This window comes from Babylonia areolata, chromosome 12 (genome assembly GCF_041734735.1).
Source record: "Babylonia areolata isolate BAREFJ2019XMU chromosome 12, ASM4173473v1, whole genome shotgun sequence".
Taxonomy (NCBI): Eukaryota; Metazoa; Mollusca; class Gastropoda; order Neogastropoda; family Buccinidae; genus Babylonia; species Babylonia areolata.
The window spans coordinates 10,340,717-10,360,716 of record NC_134887.1 but is presented as its reverse complement, the minus strand read 5'-3'; the positions used below and the strand labels follow the sequence as shown (position 1 = coordinate 10,360,716).

The 20,000-nt window shown below is 44.8% G+C and overlaps 1 protein-coding gene across 2 annotated transcripts in view; it reads right to left on the bottom strand.

The window, feature by feature from the left end:
* The window catches only part of LOC143288058 (serine/threonine-protein kinase NLK-like), a 90,891-nt gene that overhangs the window by 70,458 nt on the left and 433 nt on the right, over positions 1-20,000 (bottom strand). For both annotated transcript variants that reach the window (XM_076596323.1, XM_076596325.1), the window contains exon 1: positions 19,871-20,000. This exon is cut by the window's right edge and continues 433 nt beyond it. In XM_076596323.1, the coding sequence (XP_076452438.1) occupies positions 19,871-20,000 (130 nt within the window). The remainder of the gene's footprint in view (positions 1-19,870) is intronic.

Below are 20,000 nucleotides of genomic sequence, written 5' to 3'. Positions count from 1 at the left end.
CCCAACCCCACCCAACCCCCAGTAATTAAGATGCAGTTGTATGTCATCCCATCAAAGCGGATTTATCTCCAGGACTATGCCACAGAAAACTATCATTGTTTCCGCCCGATTACTTCGCCCAATTAATTTCTTTACATGCGTCAAGCGATTCTACACACGGAACACTGTCACCCAAGCCACAGAACTCAAGGTCCTGGTGGTAGAGTGAGGAAATAAAATAAATAAATAAAAAATCGCGGTCACTGCGCGCCGTTTGGTTGCAACCAGCCAACCCGGATGACGGTAGGTAATGTAAGTAGGATACCCCGACTTCCTTGTCAGAACGAAACATCCATTGGGCAAACTGAGATGTGTTTACTTCACTATTCATACATCATGTCCTTAACCCACATCCACTACTACCCCACTCTACGCACGATCCTCCATACTGCGGAGAAACCGTGATAATGTGACCCGAGGTTTTTTGGGGGGAGGGTGGGGGGGGGGGGGGGGGGGGGTGTTTTGTCGGTTTAAACATGCGCGCGCGCGTGTGTGTGTGTGTGTGTGTTTGTCTGTCTGTGTCCATCTGTGGGTGACTGTCTCTCTCTATATATATGTCGACAGAAGAAGAAGAAGAAGGGAAAAAAACATACTCCCGAAGACGCTAGCGATTCCCTTAACTTCCACGACTGTCCAACCAACCCACCTCCACTTGACACCACCACACCACCGTCTGATATTTTCACAAGAAGCCAAAGAAAACAATTAAACAGTCGCACTGGGAGCATTCGCCACCTACTATACCTACCTACGCCTGTGGTCTACTATACTATAACCTTTTGCCTGTGGTGAAGTGTCAACCTGTCCATTCCTTTTTCACAGGCGGAGTGTCAAAACTCACGAGAAAGCTCTGATTTTGGCTTTTGCAAGTCAAGGAGACTGGGAGCAAAGTGAGTGTGTGAAAATCAAGCTACCGTTGACGAAGGCAGTGGTAGGGCAATTATAACACCTTTGACTAAACCTTGGGGGTGGGGAGTGGGGGGGGTGGGGGGCGAGGGGGGGAGACAGACTTAACGAGGACGATTTTCCATTCAAACTCTTGGGCTGGGGCGAGGCGAGAGAAGAAAGAGAACACAATCGGGGCAATCACCACAGTAGTGGGTGTTTCGTGTGGGAGCAGTTTTGTCCAGGAAGAGTTTCCTGAAGAAAATCGGCCGCGGTCCAGGGGCTGCTTTAGGCTCCAGGTGGGGGGTCCTGGGGGCTAAGTCCCCCTTGGCGAAAACGAAAATAGTGATATATATCTAAGAGGTAGGGGGGGGGGGGCGGGGGGCTCTCCTGAAAGCTAAAACAAAAATTCAGTTTCGTGCCTGACCCCCCCGAAAATTTTTTTCCTCTGAAAAAATTTTTCCCCTTTGAAATCATCTGCTCTCCCACTGAAAATAGCGGATCCACTGAGAGTTCCCCAGCCTGACGGAGGGAAGGGGGGAAGGGGGGAAAGGGGCGGGTGGAGAGGCGTGCGGTTGTGCTGTGGAGCGGCAGGGACGGTGAGGTCAAGGGGAACAATTTTGAACAATAAAATAATTCGTCACCACTTTGAACAGCGTGCTGTGATGCGATGATTACGCTTCATTTTCAAATATAAAAATGCCAGTGTCTTTGACGTGAAATACATAAATTTGAAAAGCAACAGTAACGGAAACCCGGGTGTACTGAAGTATAAAAGTAACTGTACAGCGGTTGACGAGATGCACACGCAAGTATAATCAGTTGAACGGCATGCACACACACACACACCAAGACAATGCCACTCTTTGCATTGTCAAGTCAGAGCACAAAACAGACAACAACAAAAAAAAAACAAAGGGGAAAAAAGGAAGAAAAAAATGCCTATGCGACCGTCCTCAAATGACACTTTACACTGTTAATAAACAACAGGACACTCGACACGTTTGATATAATTAACAAAAATAGTATTTATTACATGAATTCACATCCTTTAAAACGAATAAACAAACAGAATAGTAAAAAAAACAAAAAACAAACAAATAACAATACAAAGGCGAATGGACGCTTCGAGAGAGAGAGAGAGAGAGAGAGAGAGAGAGAGAGAGAGAAACAGGCGATCTATTCAGAACTGAAGAAGAGAACAACTGCCCTGGTGTATCAACTTTCGCAAATTATTGTCCGACCTTAACCATGGACATATCACATCCACCACGCTGTACACGCAATGGGTATTGCGTGTCCACCATTCCCACAGCCACGCACTTTTAGTATCTCGATGTTAGCGAGGAACAGGAATATAAGAATAGGAGCGGAGAGAGGGCGGAGGAGGGGGGGGGGGGGGGGGGGGGGGGGGGGGTAGCGGCGGAAGAAGGAGAAAGACGTATTTTGATAAACCAATATGACACAGACCTTGGCCACAAAATCAAGCTTTTGCGTTTCAGCTTTCAAAGTCCGCGAGTATGTGTTATGTATCCGGCTGGAGCTACGAGTCTATCCCTTATCCAATATCCGTCTCTCTCTCTCTCTCTCTCTCTCTCTCTCTCCCACCCACACATGCATGCATGTCAGCAAAATGATCCATGCACATGTTGAACAGATGGGTTCGAGTTTGGTTCCGACGCTTATAGATCTCCAGCCAGACGTAGCTGTTCCCTTTCTTTATCTGTGGGTCCAACAGTCTGCGAGAGACAAAGGAATCTACGCTCTCTGAGAACCAAGTGGGTGACCAGGCGCGCAAACTTGGGCAATTTCGCGAACTTGAGACTACGTGCCAGCCAGAACTGTAAGCGATCTAAATCGGCCAAGTTGTTGGGTTTTTTGGTGTGGTTTTTTTGTTTGTTTGTTTTTTTGGGGGGGCAGAGGGGTGTTGTTTTTCTTTGTTTTGTTTTTTTAACCAGCCAGAAACCGTTTACCTTTTTTTCCGGGCACATATATATATATATCTGTTTACAAACAAACATACACATGCGCACACATGCTCACTCTCTCTCCCTCTCTCTATCTTGAGTCATAATCCCCTCTTTAGCCCCAGTTTAGGACGAGAGCTGGATCTTAAAAAAAAAAAAAAAAAAAAAAAAAATTAAAGCGTGTTTATTTTTTTCTTATCTGTTTATTACCCTCGTAAATAACTTGTCTGGGTTCCCTCCCCCCACCCTAACACCCTCACACACACACACACACCACACCACACCACAAACGTTCTGACTTCCCATCGCTTCTATTCATCGCCCTATCTTACCACGATCTGGTACAGAACGTAATGCACGTGCGCTGCGCTGCGCTGCACTGAAGATGCTGCCCTCCCTATCTATCTGTGCGGACTTTCCAGCGGACCCGAAACATGATGGGGAGGCACGGCTGCATGCGTACACAGTTTCTCTCCCCCTTGTACCTGTAGCTCCAACAGTGCAGTGGGCTATTTTCAGACCTGCTGCCTCTTGAACACGCCTGGCTCTACTTGATTCTTTTGGAAAAACACGAAGAAGAGGAGCCTCTGTTTTTGTTTTGTTTGTTTGTTTGTTTGTTTGTTTTTTTCCTCGTCCGTAGGTCTCTCCTATGAAGCATGTTCTAAATAATAATAATAATAAATAATGATGATGATGATAATGCTTAAAATTAACATACGTTTTAAAGCAGGACCCCCCCCCCCCCCCTACAACCCCACTCTCTCTCTCTCTTTCTCTCTCTCTCTCTACCTAACTTTCTGAACAAAGACTTTCAAACAATAGCTTTCTCACGATATACATGAACCCCCCCCCCCCCCACACACACACACACATCCCACCACCACCCCCTCCCCTCTCCACCCCCCCCTCCCCCAACAAAATTCAAAAAGGGAATCTCTCTCTTTATAAAAACAACTTAAAATGATGCGTTATAAACAGGAAACTTTATATCTACTTTCGCTTCGAGTAGGTCTAACACCCCCCCCCCCCCCCCCACCCATCCACCTCCACCCCCCCTCTCTCTCTCTCTCTCTCTCTCTCGCTAGCACGCACGCAAGCATCCCTCACCAACCCTCCCACCCCCACTACACACACACACACACACACGCACGCACGCTCACACACACACGATCACGATCTCAGAACGTCTGGCGAGGCAGGCAAACAGGAACATCCTCTCATCACGTCCTGCCCTCAGTACATGTGAGCAAACAAAAGGCGTAGTTCGTTCCACCACCACCGCCCATCCCATCCCATCCCATCTAATCCCATCCCAGGTTCATCGTTCTTCATGGTTCAGGACCAACCAATAGGGGAAGTCTGCTTTGAACATGTAAGTCACTTAGAAAGGTTAACACACTAACAGCCAAAACTGGCAGAAAGAAGAAGAAGAAGGAGGAGGAGAGAGAGAGAGAGAGACAGAGAGAGAGAGAGAGAGAGAGAGAGACAGAGACAGAGGAAAGGAGGATAGAGGGGTGGAGGGAGGGAGGAAGGAGAGGGAGAAAAGGAGGCATGGAAGAAAATATATATATATATAATAGGGAGAAGAGAAAGGGGACGAAGAGAGAGAGGGGGGGAAGAGAGAGAGGGAAGAGAGACGGACAGAGGTAAGGAGGATAGAGGGGTGAAGGGAGGGAGGGAGGAAGGAGAGGGAGAAAACATATATATAATAGGGAGGAGAGAGGGGGGGGGAACAGAGAGAGAGGGGGAAGAGAGACAGAGAGAGAGCGACAGACAGACAGACAGACAGTCAAGACACACGGAGGACACGGTTTACAACAGCAAAGAAACACAATAACCTATCACCAGATAAAGAGAAGGGGGGCAGGGAGGTAGGGTGGGAGGGAGAGAGGGGGAGGGGCGGGAAGGAAAGAGAGACAAAGAGAGAATGAGGGAAAGACAGAGATATATCATATATCATAGGCATGAAGGGAAAGACAGAAAGAGAGAGAGCTTAACTCTTTCCATACGAACGGCGAAAGAGCCGACGTTAACAACGTTTCACCCCAATTACCATCATCAAAATATTGCAAGCGGAAGGCTCTTATACTGAAGAGGTGAATGTTGACAAAGAATACCACAATTCTGACGACGGAAGCTAAAGGTTGGGTCATTCAGACACCCACTGGACATCCGAGTGGTCTGTGTAGAGGAGAAGAGAGGACTGGCCGTACTGAGTGAGTTAAACCAGCGCGAAAGACCAGTGGAATGTTTTAGTCAATCCCCCACAAGGAGAGGAAGAGAGACAGAGACACAGACAGAGAGACAGAGAGACAGAAAAGCGACGCGAAAGAAGACCAACAAGACAGCCCATCCCCTTCCATGTGGAGAAGAACTCGTTATGTAATTGTAAACAGACAGCAGAAAGGTGCTGAGTGGAAATTTTTTTTAAATCTTTACTGTACTGTACTCTTGTGTGTGTGTGTGTGTGTGTGTGTGTGTGTGTGTGTGTGGCGCCCTTACTGTACACAACAGTTAATGCACCGCTCTCTGTGCACACTTGTGTGTAAAAGGGTTAAATGTATGAATCAACAAACTGTCACAACTGCACTGTACAAACTGTTCATATGAAGTGAACACTCCATGCACACAGCATGTTACTGTCAGTCATGCACCGTTTGCTGCAGCAAGCGTACCATACATTCCAATTATACACTGCATCAATTTCTACACACACACACACACACACACACACACACACAAGGAATTCATCTTCCCATCCCACTCACTACAACCCCCCCCCCCCCCTCCCCCCCACCTCTCCCAAAGGAGATCGTGTCGCCTGGGTGATGCTTCACACCCGTTAAAATATCTCCCCCACTCCTGTCCACCCTGAAAAAGAATTTCAAAGAGTTCGGAAGAAACCACTCTCTCCTCCACTACCCCACCCCCACCCCCCCTCCCAGTAACTCCCACCCCACCAACAAACCCTCTCCCCCACTCCCACTCTCCCTCCTACTCTCTTGATGTGAGCCGCTCCACCCGGGTATCTTTTGAACTACCTCCCATCCCCCCCCCCCCCCCAACTCCTCCCCCCCCCTCCCCACCCCCCGCCTCTCCCTCCCCCACTCCACCTCTTCATTGCGTTTCCACTTTATCTGCCTGCTAGCGTGTACTGTTAGTGGGGAGGAAGTAAAGGTGGTACGATGGTTAAGACGCTCATATGCTGCCAATACAGCGAGTCCCAGAGAGGGGGTGTATAATGGGTTCGAATCCCGCTCTCGCCCCTTTCCTCCCAAGTTTTGACTGGAATATCGAACTGCGCTTCCACACGTCATCATTCGGATGAGAGATGATAAACCATGGTTCCGTATGCAACATGTACGCATTTGGCGCGCACTGGAAAAGAACCCATGTAATAGCAACATGAAGTGTTGTCCGCTGGCAAAATTCTGCGGAAGAAATCCACTATGATAGGTACACAAATATATATATATATATATATATATATATATATATGTGTGCATACACGCACTCAAGGCCTGACTTAAGTGCGTTGGATCAAGCTGCTGGTCCAGGCATCTGCCTAGCAGACGTGGTGTAGCGTGACATGGATTTGTCCGAAACGCAGTGACGCCTCCCTGAGAACCTGAAACTGAAAAACTGAAGCCAGCGAGTACACTGTACGCAGTTTGCTGACTTTGGAAAACGAGCGAGAGAGATACAGGCAGACAAAAACACACAGGGACAGGACAGACTGGGACAGAGAGGAAGAAGAAGAAGAAGATGATGATGATGAAGAAGAAGAAGAAATAAGTGTTGTATCAGTATGTGACCTGTCCCAAAATAAAATACTGTTTAAACCAAGAAATAAGTACTGTACACTGCTAAAAGTAAGACATAAGGGCCCACAATTCAAAAGTAAGACATAAGGGCCCACAATTCAAACCAACACTACCGCATGCATGCTTGCTTGCTTGCTTGCTCGTTCGTCTATTCACAAGTTACCAGCGTGGGTCTTTCCGCCTTACAAAATTTTACAGTACTAGCCTGAAGCAATGCCCGTCTGCTCCGGTCAGTCATTAACTTGGCGGCTTGTTTATCAATCCGTTTATCAATTTTCACTTTCCAACCAAATCAATGCCCGTCGGTTAACTCAACGACAGGCAGACATCACATAATAAAAATGAATTTGAATATATGTATATATAACAAAAACTCAATGACACGCAGACATTACATAATCAATTTGAATATTACATGCTTCGCGGATACATACTAATACTAATATGAATACGAATACTAAGAAGACGACGAAGAAGAAGAAGGAGAAAAAGAAGCGTTGTACAAATCAACCAAAAGCAAAACAGCACACACACACACACACACACACACACACACACACACACACACACAGAGAGAGAGAGAGAGAGAGAGAGAGAGAGAGAGAGAGAGAGACACACACACTGACACACACACCGACACACACACATCACGGTTCAACGCACTGATTCCGAAGCGTTAGTCTGGCACTGTTATAGCGGCTATATTACTGAACTGGCAGACCCACAGGAAAGAAGGAGAGTGAGGAAGAGCGAAAAGTCGGGATAATCGAAACCTTCCTGACCTTTAAGTCAAGAGTTCAGCGCACTGAGCTGTAGACTAACGTGTACAGGGAAAATGTACTGCTGACAGTGTGTTCGCTCCTTTCTCATTGGTTCAACCTGCTTATATTATTATTTCGACTCCCTGTGAGAGAAGAGAGCGCCACCTTAGTAGAACCATGGTTTTGTGACAGGGTAGAACCGCGACTAAACTTGATATACAACTGATAATATGGTTCATCAGCCGTCATGTTAAAACTGAAGTGCAACGTTGTGAGCACAGTATAAGCTTTAAGCTTGTTGATGCTCTTTTGTCATTGATTGAATTGTAATCATGTGTATTGTTGAACAATTAAAGATTATTTAAACTATTAACCTTCCAACTTCCAGGTACCTGTAGGTCTCGTAAAATCAGTCGATCCCACGAGCAGAGGGAGAGAGCAGTGATGAATGGAGTCACTGAATAAAAAGTGCTGCAGAGGGGTCGCAGTTCAGTGCCTGCACAGCATGTGCCTGTGGCCTGATTGTAAACAATCCCTATCTCTCCCGCCTGGGACTGAGGGGGAGGATGGGAAGGGGGAAGGGCTAGGCGCGATGGCAGGGGAGGTGTGGGGGGGGGGGGGGAGAGTGACAGGAGGGAGAGAAGGGGTGGTGGGAACAGGGGAGCTAGGGAGGGAGTGAAGTGGAGCGTTGCCCCGGTCAAGGGTTATGCAACTTTTTGGAGAGGTAGCCGCTTGTAATGGTGGGGGGGGAGGGAGTATGTGGGGGGGGGGGGGGATTGGGAAAGTCAGGCCCCCCCCCCCACCCATAGCCCCCCCCCCCCCACTCCACCCCCCTGGCCCTGCTATGTAGCTTGAGTAGACAAATCAATTGGAGTCTCCTCTTTCCCTCCTACTCCTGGGCCCTCTTACTCTCTTTGTACAGGTCTGTTGTGTGTCTGTTGTGGCGTTCTGACAGTTAACACCCACCCACCTCCCCCCTCGGCATTTGAAATCCGTCACACTATAGATACAACACACACACACACACACACACACACACACACACAGACTGAATTCGATACGAACGCTCCGCTCCAAGCAGAGATTACACTGGGACAACACTTTGCTGACACACTAACAGAAATTTTTAACAATTTTATAATTGGTTTAGCTGTTTTTTGTTTTTTTACCAGTACAAAATGTACATCTACAGTACACACTTCTCTCCCTAGTAGTCCTTCCTTCACACCCACCCCCCCACCCACCCCCACCTACACCATCCCCACCCTCTCACTCCAAACCACTGTCCAATGATGCGCGCAGGACGTCGTTACAATAAATGCATGCCTGTTTTGGCCTGTCCCTTTGTATTTTTTTGGGGGGGAGGTTTGTCACACCTTTATGTACTTTGACTTACAGTCACACACTCTCCTATCAGCCTAATAATGTAGAGTGCCCTCAAGTCTGTTCCCACTGATGGGAGATCAGGAGTTTACTGGCTCTTTTCGACAAAAGGATGTGCACCTGTGTGTGTGTGTGTGTGTGTGTGTGTGTGTGTGTGTGTGTGTGTGTGTGTGTGACAGAGACCAACTGGCAGACAGACAGACAGACAGGAAGACAGAAAGAGTCAATTAATATGTCGTTATGAGCGACCCGCCAAAAAAAAACCGACCGAGCAGGGACGTCAAATTTCTACACTGAGGTGCTTGGGGGAGGACCCCCTTTCTTTCTTTCCTTTACTTTTTTTTCCCCCTACCAGGAAACGAGCCGTGTAATAAGAAACCGTCTGTCACAGAGTTAGGGAGGGGGGGGGGAGGGGGGGGGGGGCGGGGGAGGAGGGGGCGGGCGAGGAGGAGTGGAGGGGGGTGGGGGGTGGAAGTGGAATAAATCATGGCCGTCGGTGTACATCTGATAGTCCTCAAAAACCACCAATTAAAAGTTTATACCACCTCTCCCCCTCCCCTCTCTCTCTCTCTCTCTCTCTCTTTCCACCATTTCTACCTCTCCTTCAATAGTCCCCTCCTTTCTCGCACTCCTCTCCCCCCCCACCCCCCTCCCCTCCCTCCACTACTCTTCCTTCAGTCTGTGTCTCTGCCTTTCCCTTTCGACTACATTATTTAAGTATTTGCTTTGAAAACTAATCCAGTAACCCGAACCGACTTTGTGCTACAGTGCCCTCAAATTGTAAAAGTTTCAGGTCACTGGCAGTAGACCGTAGTTCAAGGAAGAATAAGACGCCCGCTGTACGCTGGGACGCGGAACAGTTATTTCGTCTCCGAAGAATAGAATGGAAAAGAATCGCGACAACAACGGTAGGACTGTTTCAAAAGGAACAAAAGCAGCGGAAAAGTCATTGTCAAGCGCGAGCAGGGAAATCAAACTAGGGGAAAGGGGGGCGGAGACAGAGACCAGGGTGGTGGTGGTGGTGTGGAGGAGAGCTGAAACTCCCCGAGTCAGCGAGTTCGATCATGCAGCTAAACCGCTCCGTGATCAGTCTTTGTCAATCAATCCATTCTCGAGAATTCGGTGGACTTAGCTTTGTTTTTAATTAATTAGTTCAAAGGTAGTGGTGGTGGTGTCGTCGCGCGCATGTGGATTTCCCTACCCCGTACACAATAAACAATCCCGGCCTTGTTGGGAGGAGAAAGTTTAAAAGAAAAAGAAGAAGCAAAAAACAAAAAAACAAAAAAAACACCTCGCAGCGACTCAGTGGTTACGTAATGTTCCGGAAATAGACTTCCCCCATGGCACAAAGTATTGAGCACCTCCTACTACGGGCGTGGGAAGACGCGGAACAATCCCCTGCCACAACAATAGCGACAGTTTGGAAATGTCATTGCCCTACATCCATGCTTCAACTGTCTGTCATGACAGACAGGCTGTGTGGCATTGTTTGAAACTCATCGCTGACTGCTTGAAATTTGTTCTATGCTCTATGTTCGTGCAAAATAATTCAAATAAGGTAAAAAGACTGTGCCAGTTCTGAAAAGTTTGGGATCAAGATTAGAAAAAGAAAGAAAAAAAGAAAAGAATGAACAATAAATAAATAATAAATGAATGAGTATTAGTTTTTAATGGATGCTCGAAATTTTCTGAAGAAGTGTCATAAAATTAATTCTAAACCATTACTGAACATGAACATTCAATAATTAACGTGAAAGCGTAGTATTATACAATATGAACCGTTAATGAGCATGCATATTATATCCAATATCATCTGTGAACAAGTGTTACATAAAGTAAACCATTGTTAAATTAATTTGGGGGTAATATTGTGTTCATCATGTTAACACAAGAGCTCACAAGTGGTGTACTTGATACTAAATTCTTGAATCACATTGGCAGTAACACGTCTTCCAGATTTTTCTAGTCAAATTAAGCTGATTTTGTACGCCCCAATCCCTTTTTACCGGTCTCTAAAATAAATCTAAGCAACACAATTATAAATCAAAACTGCAGTTAATGAGTTATCATAATGTGTGCAGGCGATAATTATGATTCTTGTCATCAACAACAAGAAAATTAAGACAATTATTAATACGAAGAACACTCCCTGTAAAAGTGAAAATCAACAGAAACTAGCTGCACCCCACCTCCCTTTGCTGTGTGTGTGTGTGTGTGTGTGTGTGTGGGTGTGACCACCTCGCCCACTCTCTCCTTCCACCTCCTTCCTCACACACACACACACACACACACACGAGTGTCAACTAATCATCTCCTTTAAAACCCGGCACAGGTGTACAGATAAATCTCCGAGTGAAGCAGACGTCACGTAGTTGTGACGTGGAAGGACAGTGGGGCTTTTTGACAGTATGGGGAGTGGTGGTGGTGGTGGTGGTGGACAGGACAACCACCTTCTCCTACCTTCCTGGACAATGACGAGCCAGGAAAAGCTAGCTAATCCCTGAACTGTGAACAAACACTGACTGCGGTACTTTAGTTAGCTGCACCGAGTTTGCTTTGCAACCCCGAGAATGCATTGAAGCTATTTTTCTTAAGGCCTCGATCACGCCATTATTATTATTATTATTATTATTATTAGTTTTAAAACCATCTTCAAGGCTGCTGCTTTCCCACCACAAAAAAACAAAACACCCCAAAAACAATGATAAGACGAAGAAGAAGAAAAAGGTGGGTGTTGGCTTCCGACTGTGTGTGATGGTTTTTCCGCAGGATTTAATTTTTAAAACAATATTTTAAAAAATAAAATAAAATAAAAAAATAAAAATAAAATTTAAAATGGATTGGGGGGGGGGGGGCCAAGACGGTACTTCAGCTCTAAGTAGTGGTGCGTGCGTGCGTGTGTGCGCGCGTGTTTGTGTGTGTGTGGTGACGGGGCGTGAGGAAGGGGACCTGGGGGAGGGGCTTGTGTGTTTGGTATCATGGGATGTTCGTTTGTTGTCCTTTAGTCAAGGTAACTTTTTATTTTTTTTAGTAGTAATGATGTAGAAATAGTTCCAACTTGACACTCACCCATCTACATAAATCTACAGAAAAACGAGCACAGCAAACACACACACACTTCCGCCCCGAAAGAGCACAAAAAGCGAATTTTTTTTCTCTCTTCTTTTTGAAGAACAGGAACCCCCCGTTCTTGGCAGGGGAAGGAACAAAGACCAAGAGGTACTGGCTCTTCTTCATCGTGGTTGGCATGCACAGCTGAGCCATGGCAGGTGCAGCTAATCACTCGCTACACCGAAAGTGCATGCAACAGCAACTTGTACGTACTGGGCGGAGGAGACAAGTGCCAACAAGGTGTATTAATCTATTATCATATTTTTTGTGGTAACGACTGTATGTTATACAATATTATGAATCACCTACAACCACCCTTTTCCAGACGTGGCACTTTTTTTTTTTTTTTTTTTGCAAGGCACTTTATACAATGGGGAATGATTTAGACACTAAACCGAAGTACAGATGTATCTGTATAAATCTAATTCATGATCTAAAACGATAAATTATGTATGTATATGAATTTTTGATGCACCCATGCAAACCCATCCCTTCAAAGTGTTCTGCAAATCACACACCGACTTGACACACACGCACTCATGGTTTGCATGATCGTGACAGCGCATGCGCGCGTGCGAGAAAGCGGGATGACAGAGAGACAGACAGAGAGGGGCAGAGATGTCATTCAGGTTTGAACAACACCGACCTCTGTCGTTTTTTACGAAACGAGACTACGCCACTCGAATACAATGACTAAAAACGAATACTAAAATAGGGCAGTCACAAGTTGTCTAAGTGTCCCCACATTGACAATGACATTCATAGACAGGCAGACAAGCCGAATACCGACATCCTACTTTTAACAAAGGGGGCGTGGGTGGGAGAGAGAGAGAGAGAGGTTGGGGGGTGGAGGTGGGGAGCTGAGGGCGTGTAACCAACCATTCAACATCCACACTCGACATTTTCTTAGCGCACATGGCTCAACGCTAATTAGCAGGCCTTGTCTGGCCAAACACCGACGGTCCTCAACAGGCCCTGTGTATAACTCGTGTGGGTGGCGGTGTATTGTGTACCGATGATTGTACAGAGCTGAACGAGAGAAAAAATAAAATAAAATAAAATAAAATAACAACTATCCCTGAAGGCACAGCTTCCTTCTGATCATTCATCGAAGCACGAACAGTAGTAAGTAAAGTAGCAGTGAAAAGCAGGCTGTTGCCCCAAGAAGCGCATTAACTGGGGGTGGGTGGGGAGTGGAACAAAAACAAAACAAAAAAACAACAACAACAACACACACACACACACACACAATGTCCACAACGTTCGCGACGGTCACGATATATATAGACATCACATGTAGTGATGCATCAGAAACTTTACACTTTTCAACTCCTCCAAGTCCAAATGTGTCCAATGGTTTCCGTACAAAGCCATAGTATAATAGTATGCGTGTACTGTAGAGGCATGCACAAGTACACATTTGTGTGCGCGCGCACACACACACGCAATTCCAAAGCATCAAATATGGGGAGAGGGGGGGGGGGGGGGATCCGGTCAGATGACTGGTGCAGTAGTGGGAAGAGAGAGGTGGGCCAGGGGACATGTCCACAGGCACTTGCATAAAATTTGCATTGATTGCCAGACCGGCCTGGGTTCGCCAGACTGGTGGGGTTTCGTAACCGTCACCGGAGGATGACGTAATTAGCGCAGTGGCAGAACTGACAGTCAGGATGGACTCTACTTCAGCCGTTGAGCGCTTCGCTCGGAAGTGTGGACATCCAGCGCGCGCGCGCGTTTCCGTGCATGTGTGTGTGCGTCTGTGTGTGTGTGTGTAAGTATAGTGTGTGTGAGTCTCCGTCAGTAGTGTGTTTGTATGTATGTGGGTGAGATTATGTGTGTACTTACATTAAGCATGGCGTCCGAGTACCTAAAAATGCACGTGCACGCATGTGTGTGTGCACAAAAGTGTGTGAGTGTACACGTCCACACGCACACACACACACACACTCTAGTGCGCCTTTGTATGAAACCGTTGGATGAGGTGTAAAAGTGCAGTGTTTTCAATGCCTCACACATCCCTGCGTCAGACATCAGCAGATCATTCAGTGAATCGGATAGTGATCTACATATTTGAATATGCAGGAACACATTTTCCTTTTTGTGCAATGCTTACGTGTCTGAGTGTGTACACGCTGAACAGTACGTCTACATACATGTGCATGCTAGTATTTTTGTGTAAGTGCACTACAAAAATTAAAAGTTCAATACCACCGCTAGTTTGTGTTCCTGATTATTTGCTGTCAACACTTTTTTGTTTTATTTTAAAAATAAACATTATTCTTGTTTATAATGTGTTGCAAAGTAAGTAAGTATTACATATATTCAGTTTTAAATGGTCTTCATGATACAGTGTGTTCAATACCAGATACATATATTATCATGATTAACAACAGGAGAGTGTTTGCTATTATTGTTGATCAACAGTACTGTGACAGTATAATAATAATAAAAACCGCAATCACAACGCACATCAACTGTTGCACATTTCAGTTTAGATCACACACTGGCACTAACCAATCACAGGCACAGACTTTACTGCTATGAAATAGAAGCCCCCCATAAATATATTAAATTTCCTGATCATCTCATGATCTAGATATTAAGAGAAAATGTATGCCACGGCAACCTCATGGACAGCTATGCTATCAAAACATTACTAATTCTGTATTCTGGATAAATTTTCAGCAGAAAACCAGAACGCCACGCCACTGAAAATTAAATTAACAATCCATCCCTGCTTTCTTCACTCTCTTTCAATTTTTCATTCAGCTGAACTGGAAAAAAAAAAGGAAATAAAGTTGAACATTCACAGTTTCAAACATACTATTTGTGAGACATTATATACAAGGACTGAAGAGGTGGAGGTGTGCTTTGAGTGAAGTCTGAACCTGTGCTGGTGGTGAACCCAGGACAGGAAAAGCCTTAATCTGATCAGACCCATGCAGGCCTGGAAATGATGAGATAATGCATGCACCCTGCATCCCAGTACCTCTTCCCAAGTGCAGCACAGAGTGTGAAACAACATGGCCATGCCGTTTTGGGAGCCCGGGGTGGGCCAGGAAAACCATCAGTTATGAGCAATGCATGCTGAGCTGATGTGCCGCACACATGAAAAATTCATGGTTACTGGCAGCTTGGTTGGGTGTTGAAAGTGTTGGCAGGTAGGTTTAAATTTAATAAAAAGATAAATAAATAAATGAATAAAAAATTTTAAAAACATACGCTCTGGACAAACTATTGAAACATTTGTAATTGTACCAGCGAATATACGCAACAGTCTGCTTTTTCTGATTGGGAATAGGATCCTTACTTCTTTTCTTTTCTTTTTTTTAACTACAAAATATGCAAGATTTAGTTTTACTTTTATCCCCACAAACCTGAAAAAAACTTCTCCTTTTTATTATTATTATTATTCTAAAACTGCTTTAAGGCAGTTCCACAAGGTAAAAACTTGCACAAAGGTTTTGTGCTGCTGCACTAACTAACTAATCACATTTTTAACCATTAATTTCTTTTCTTTTTCTATAAGCTTCCTCCATCACACATCCCCTTCTCAAGCAGGGAAGCATCTGAAGCCTGCTGGACTGTAAACGCTCTCTGTCAACGTCAATCCCTTCCTTGAAGTTGAAGCTCAGACCCCCCCCCCCCCCCCCCCCCCCCCCGGGACTGACTGCACGAACAGAACAGAGTAGGGCAGGGTAGACCCTTGTGGGTTTCTGGGCATTAGTGGGGGGAGTCAAAAACCACCCAACACCCACTCCCTGGCACTACAAGCCCAGCTTTCAGCCAGTTGTAGTTACTCTTTTTGCCTGGGTCCGTTCGTTCGTGCTTTGAAACACTAGTCCGTAGTCGGCTTATCAAGTTCACGGTGGTACTCCCTCTCTCTCTCTCTCTACCTGTCTAGACAAGTGTGTGTGTGTGTGTGTATGTGTGCCTGACATCGAACTCGATGTCTTTGTCTGCTTTCGCGGGGGTTACCAAAAATAGAACAACCGTCTGCCGGTTGGGACTCCCCTTTTTTCACTTCTTTGCTCGCAAGTCTTTGTTGTATGCATGAGTCGAGAGCAGACTGTGACGAGAGGGGGGAGGGAAAGGAAGAAGAAAAAAGAACAATAAAAGTGGGACTCGCTCTCGATTCTACGCGCTGCTGCTGCGTTGTGTTGTGACAGAGAAACAGCTGACAGAGGGAGGAAGGGAGGACACGTTAGTGTGGCGAATTCCTGGCGGAGGAAAAGAAAGAGACTTGGATTGGAGGAGGCTGGAGGGTGCGGGTAGAGGGTCTATTTCCACTGATTAACAGTAGGTCAAGCTGAATCAATCCGCGCGCGTCGCCGTACTTTTCTGCTGTGAATCAAATAATTATGATGATGCATGTCCAAGCAAAGAATTGCTTAATACTTTTCTACCGACCATGCTATATTCTTTTTAAACCACATGATATAAATTGCAACATGTATGCAGGTGTGTGTGTGTGTGTGTGTGTGTGTGTGTGTGTGTGTGTGTTTGACTGTGCATGTGAAAGCGTGTGAGTCTGTGTATGTCACGGTGTGCATAAAAGCTAATTGATGTACTTTGTCTTGTGCCATCTGACCTGAGATCAAAGGATCAGAGTGCCATGAGTGCTCAAGGCATAATAAACACTAACAGCCGGTAGTGGCAGCACACACCACACAAACAAAAGAACCAAGTGCACTCTGTACATATATGCATAGGACATGTTTGGGAAACGGACTTTGCACAAGAAGGGACGCTCCCATCAATATGATATATACATCACGCTCAAAGTCAGATTTCATTCACTATTCATCCTAGTTAGAATGAACTCCACAAACTACACTGCTGCAAATGAAGGCATTTAGTAAAACAGCTGATTCTTCTTCCATGTCATATCATCAACAACAAAAAACTTCAAGCCTTATCTCAGGAATGATAATATAAATAATGTCCCTGCCTTGCCTGGCTATTTATAAACAACTTGAGCAATCAAGCCAAACACAACATGATCTCAGACAGAAGTCCACTTGGGCTGAATACATGAAAACAGATGAGTCCGGAAGAACTTTCCACACGTGATATACATGAGTGATTGAATGAATACTCAGAGCTACAGAACTCCAACACACTGAGAAAATTTGCAACAAATTCAATCCATGAATTCTTCATTGTCTCGAGCAACAACACCAACACCGTGTATGGAGAGAGAAAAAAAAGATGAAGCATGCACTAAAAACAACACACACAAAAAACCACAAAAAAACAAGAAACAACAACATGGTCTTCAGTTCATGATGAACAGGAAGAGCTGAAAATTCCCAAAATAGCCACTTTCCAAATGAGCGAACAGTTTCCACAGGTGAGCATCAAAGGTGGGACGCGAGTCCCAAAGAAAAGGGAACTCATCTAATTTATCCCCTGTCCAGGTGGATGCCATTCAGTCAGTCAAATTTAATGAGACGACAGGGATGGGGGTGGGGGGTGGGGGGGGGGAGTTGGGCCCTGGGAGGAAGGGGCTAAGCTTAGGACAGGAGATGGGGAGGGGGTGGGGGGGAGGACATCAAAGAGAAAGATTTATTGTACAAATGACCCCCCTCCTACAGAGCCCCAACATCAGACCATTCGCTCAGACATTCTGGGTCCCATGGGTTCAGACAGCAACCCAATGGTGAGATAAAGATCAAACACAGAGCAAGCTGAACTGGACTGGTCAGACTTTTGTCAAAGTATTGAGACAGAGAGAAAGAGAGAGATGGAAAGAGAGAGAGAGAGAGAGACAGTGGGTAGATGGTCAACAAAGGCATGTTACTGAAACAACGAACACTCACGTGGGTTCAATCAGTCAGACCAGTCAAAGGAATGTCTCCATACACTGGTTTGTGCACTTAACTAAAATAGTATTTAAAATAAAACAGCAAAACATACTAGTATTCAAAATAAAATTTTAAACTTTATATTTCTGATATCATTAATGATTAAATGCAGTTTTAAAATAGCACAATTATTAGCAGTACTAAACAATATCATGACAATAACAGAATGGAAGTTCTCTTTAGTTTAGGATTATTAATTAATAATTAATTCAATAACTCTGTGTTTGGTGCATGCATATTATAATGAATACTGTGTGAATGTGTAATAAAAGTGTTATTGTGACACAGAGATGTTTCAATTTTACATTACATACAGTACATGTAAACTAATCACAGTCCTTGCAAAAGGACCTATGGTCAGAAACATCAACACTCCTTATCCAAGCGAGTCTTGTTTCACAGCCTAAAGATTTTTCTTACAGATTTTCCATTTGCAAATTTTATTGACTCAGCACTCATTTTTAAATATTGCCACACCTTTTAACAACACTAAATAACTAAGAAAATAGCTGATTCAGAATCAAAACTGACTTTTACTCCCTTGTTTAAATACTGACCAGACTCGGTCTGTCTACTGATTTTTCAAAACTAATTAGCACTTGGTAACATTTGGTAATTTAAACACGACTTTGAAATAACAAGCAAGCTATTCATCACCCATTTCACAAGAGTGAGAATTAGTTTTAAAATATTCTAGGATTTCTAACTGCCAGGACCAACAAACAAATAAACTTGGTTAACAACAAATGGTGCATAGAAATTTCCCACACTTGATAATAGGTTGTGTGTTTACAGTGCCACCCACATACACAGAAAACAAACAATCAGATGTCTGCATAGCAGATCACACACACACACACACACACACACACACACACACACACACACAGCAACTTATTCAGAAAGTTTTTGTTGTTGTGATACTATGAATCATATCAAACATACTGCAGTCAAGGAACACCATGGCCTTAGTTGTCAACACTAATCAATTAGAAACAGATGTGTCAGTGTATGTATTCAACATGTTGGTAGCTCCTTCTGTTCAAACTGTGTGGAAGTGTGTAGAGAAAAGCAGGATATAGTGCAAATACCATAAATATGTTCCAATATTCATGAACATTTTTTAAAATTATGCTGACTGACGTATCTCAAGGGAAACATCAGGAAACAATAGTCCCAAAACACACTTTGCAGAGAGCACTGTCAATAAAAATGAAATCACCCCGATTCATGCACATACTCAATGTTATTTCACCACGACCACACGTATTTGTTGCAGTTGTTTGTTTTCTTGTTGTTGTTGTTGTTGTTTTTTGGTGTGTTTTTTTTTTTTGGGGGGGGGGTTGGTTTTGTTTTATTTAATAAATGTGACTGACCAAGATGCACACACAAAAATGATTTATAATGTGTTTGTTAACTACTAATTAGAGTACAGTAAAAAATTTAAAAAATAATTAAAAAAAAATCTTCACCTTTTTACACTCAGAGCACAACAGGCTTAAGCAGGATTTAGCCTTAGCAATGATTTTGACTGTGAATTCATATATTCACTTCTCTGACATTTTCCAGGCTCTCTCTCTCTCTCTCTCTGTCTCAGTGATACAGAACGAGTGAAAGACATAGGGCAGAGGATACTGGATGCATGGCACAGCGTCCAGTCCCAGTCGGTCCACACTAAAACCATCCAGTGACACGTCCCCTGGGCAGAACTGGCATGGCAGCTGACGAATACCAACTGGGATTTACTCGATCTCCTAAAGCAATGACAAGCGCCGAGAAGAGAAAGAAAGAAAAAAAAACCTTAAGCTAAGCGCTATGTCAATCTGTCGCAGTCAGATCCTGGTTTTCTCAACGTCCAGCATGAACAAAGAGGACTGAATGACAGTGACAAAGATGCTCATGAAAGAACGAGCCCCTGAGCAGACAAAGAAACAACGCTTTGTTTGGCTGCTGCAGCCGCCAGCTGGGCTCGAGCACGTACGCTAACAATAGTTCTGTGTGCAAAGTGTGTGAAAAAGACTTGGGTGACTTACCAGACTACACCGAAGGCGCCATAGCCAATAGGTTTGTCAGTTTGAGCTGGTTCCACTGGTTGAACAACTGAATATCCTTGGGGAAAGACTGCTGTTGTTGTTGCTGCCAAAACACTGTGAGAACGGGGAG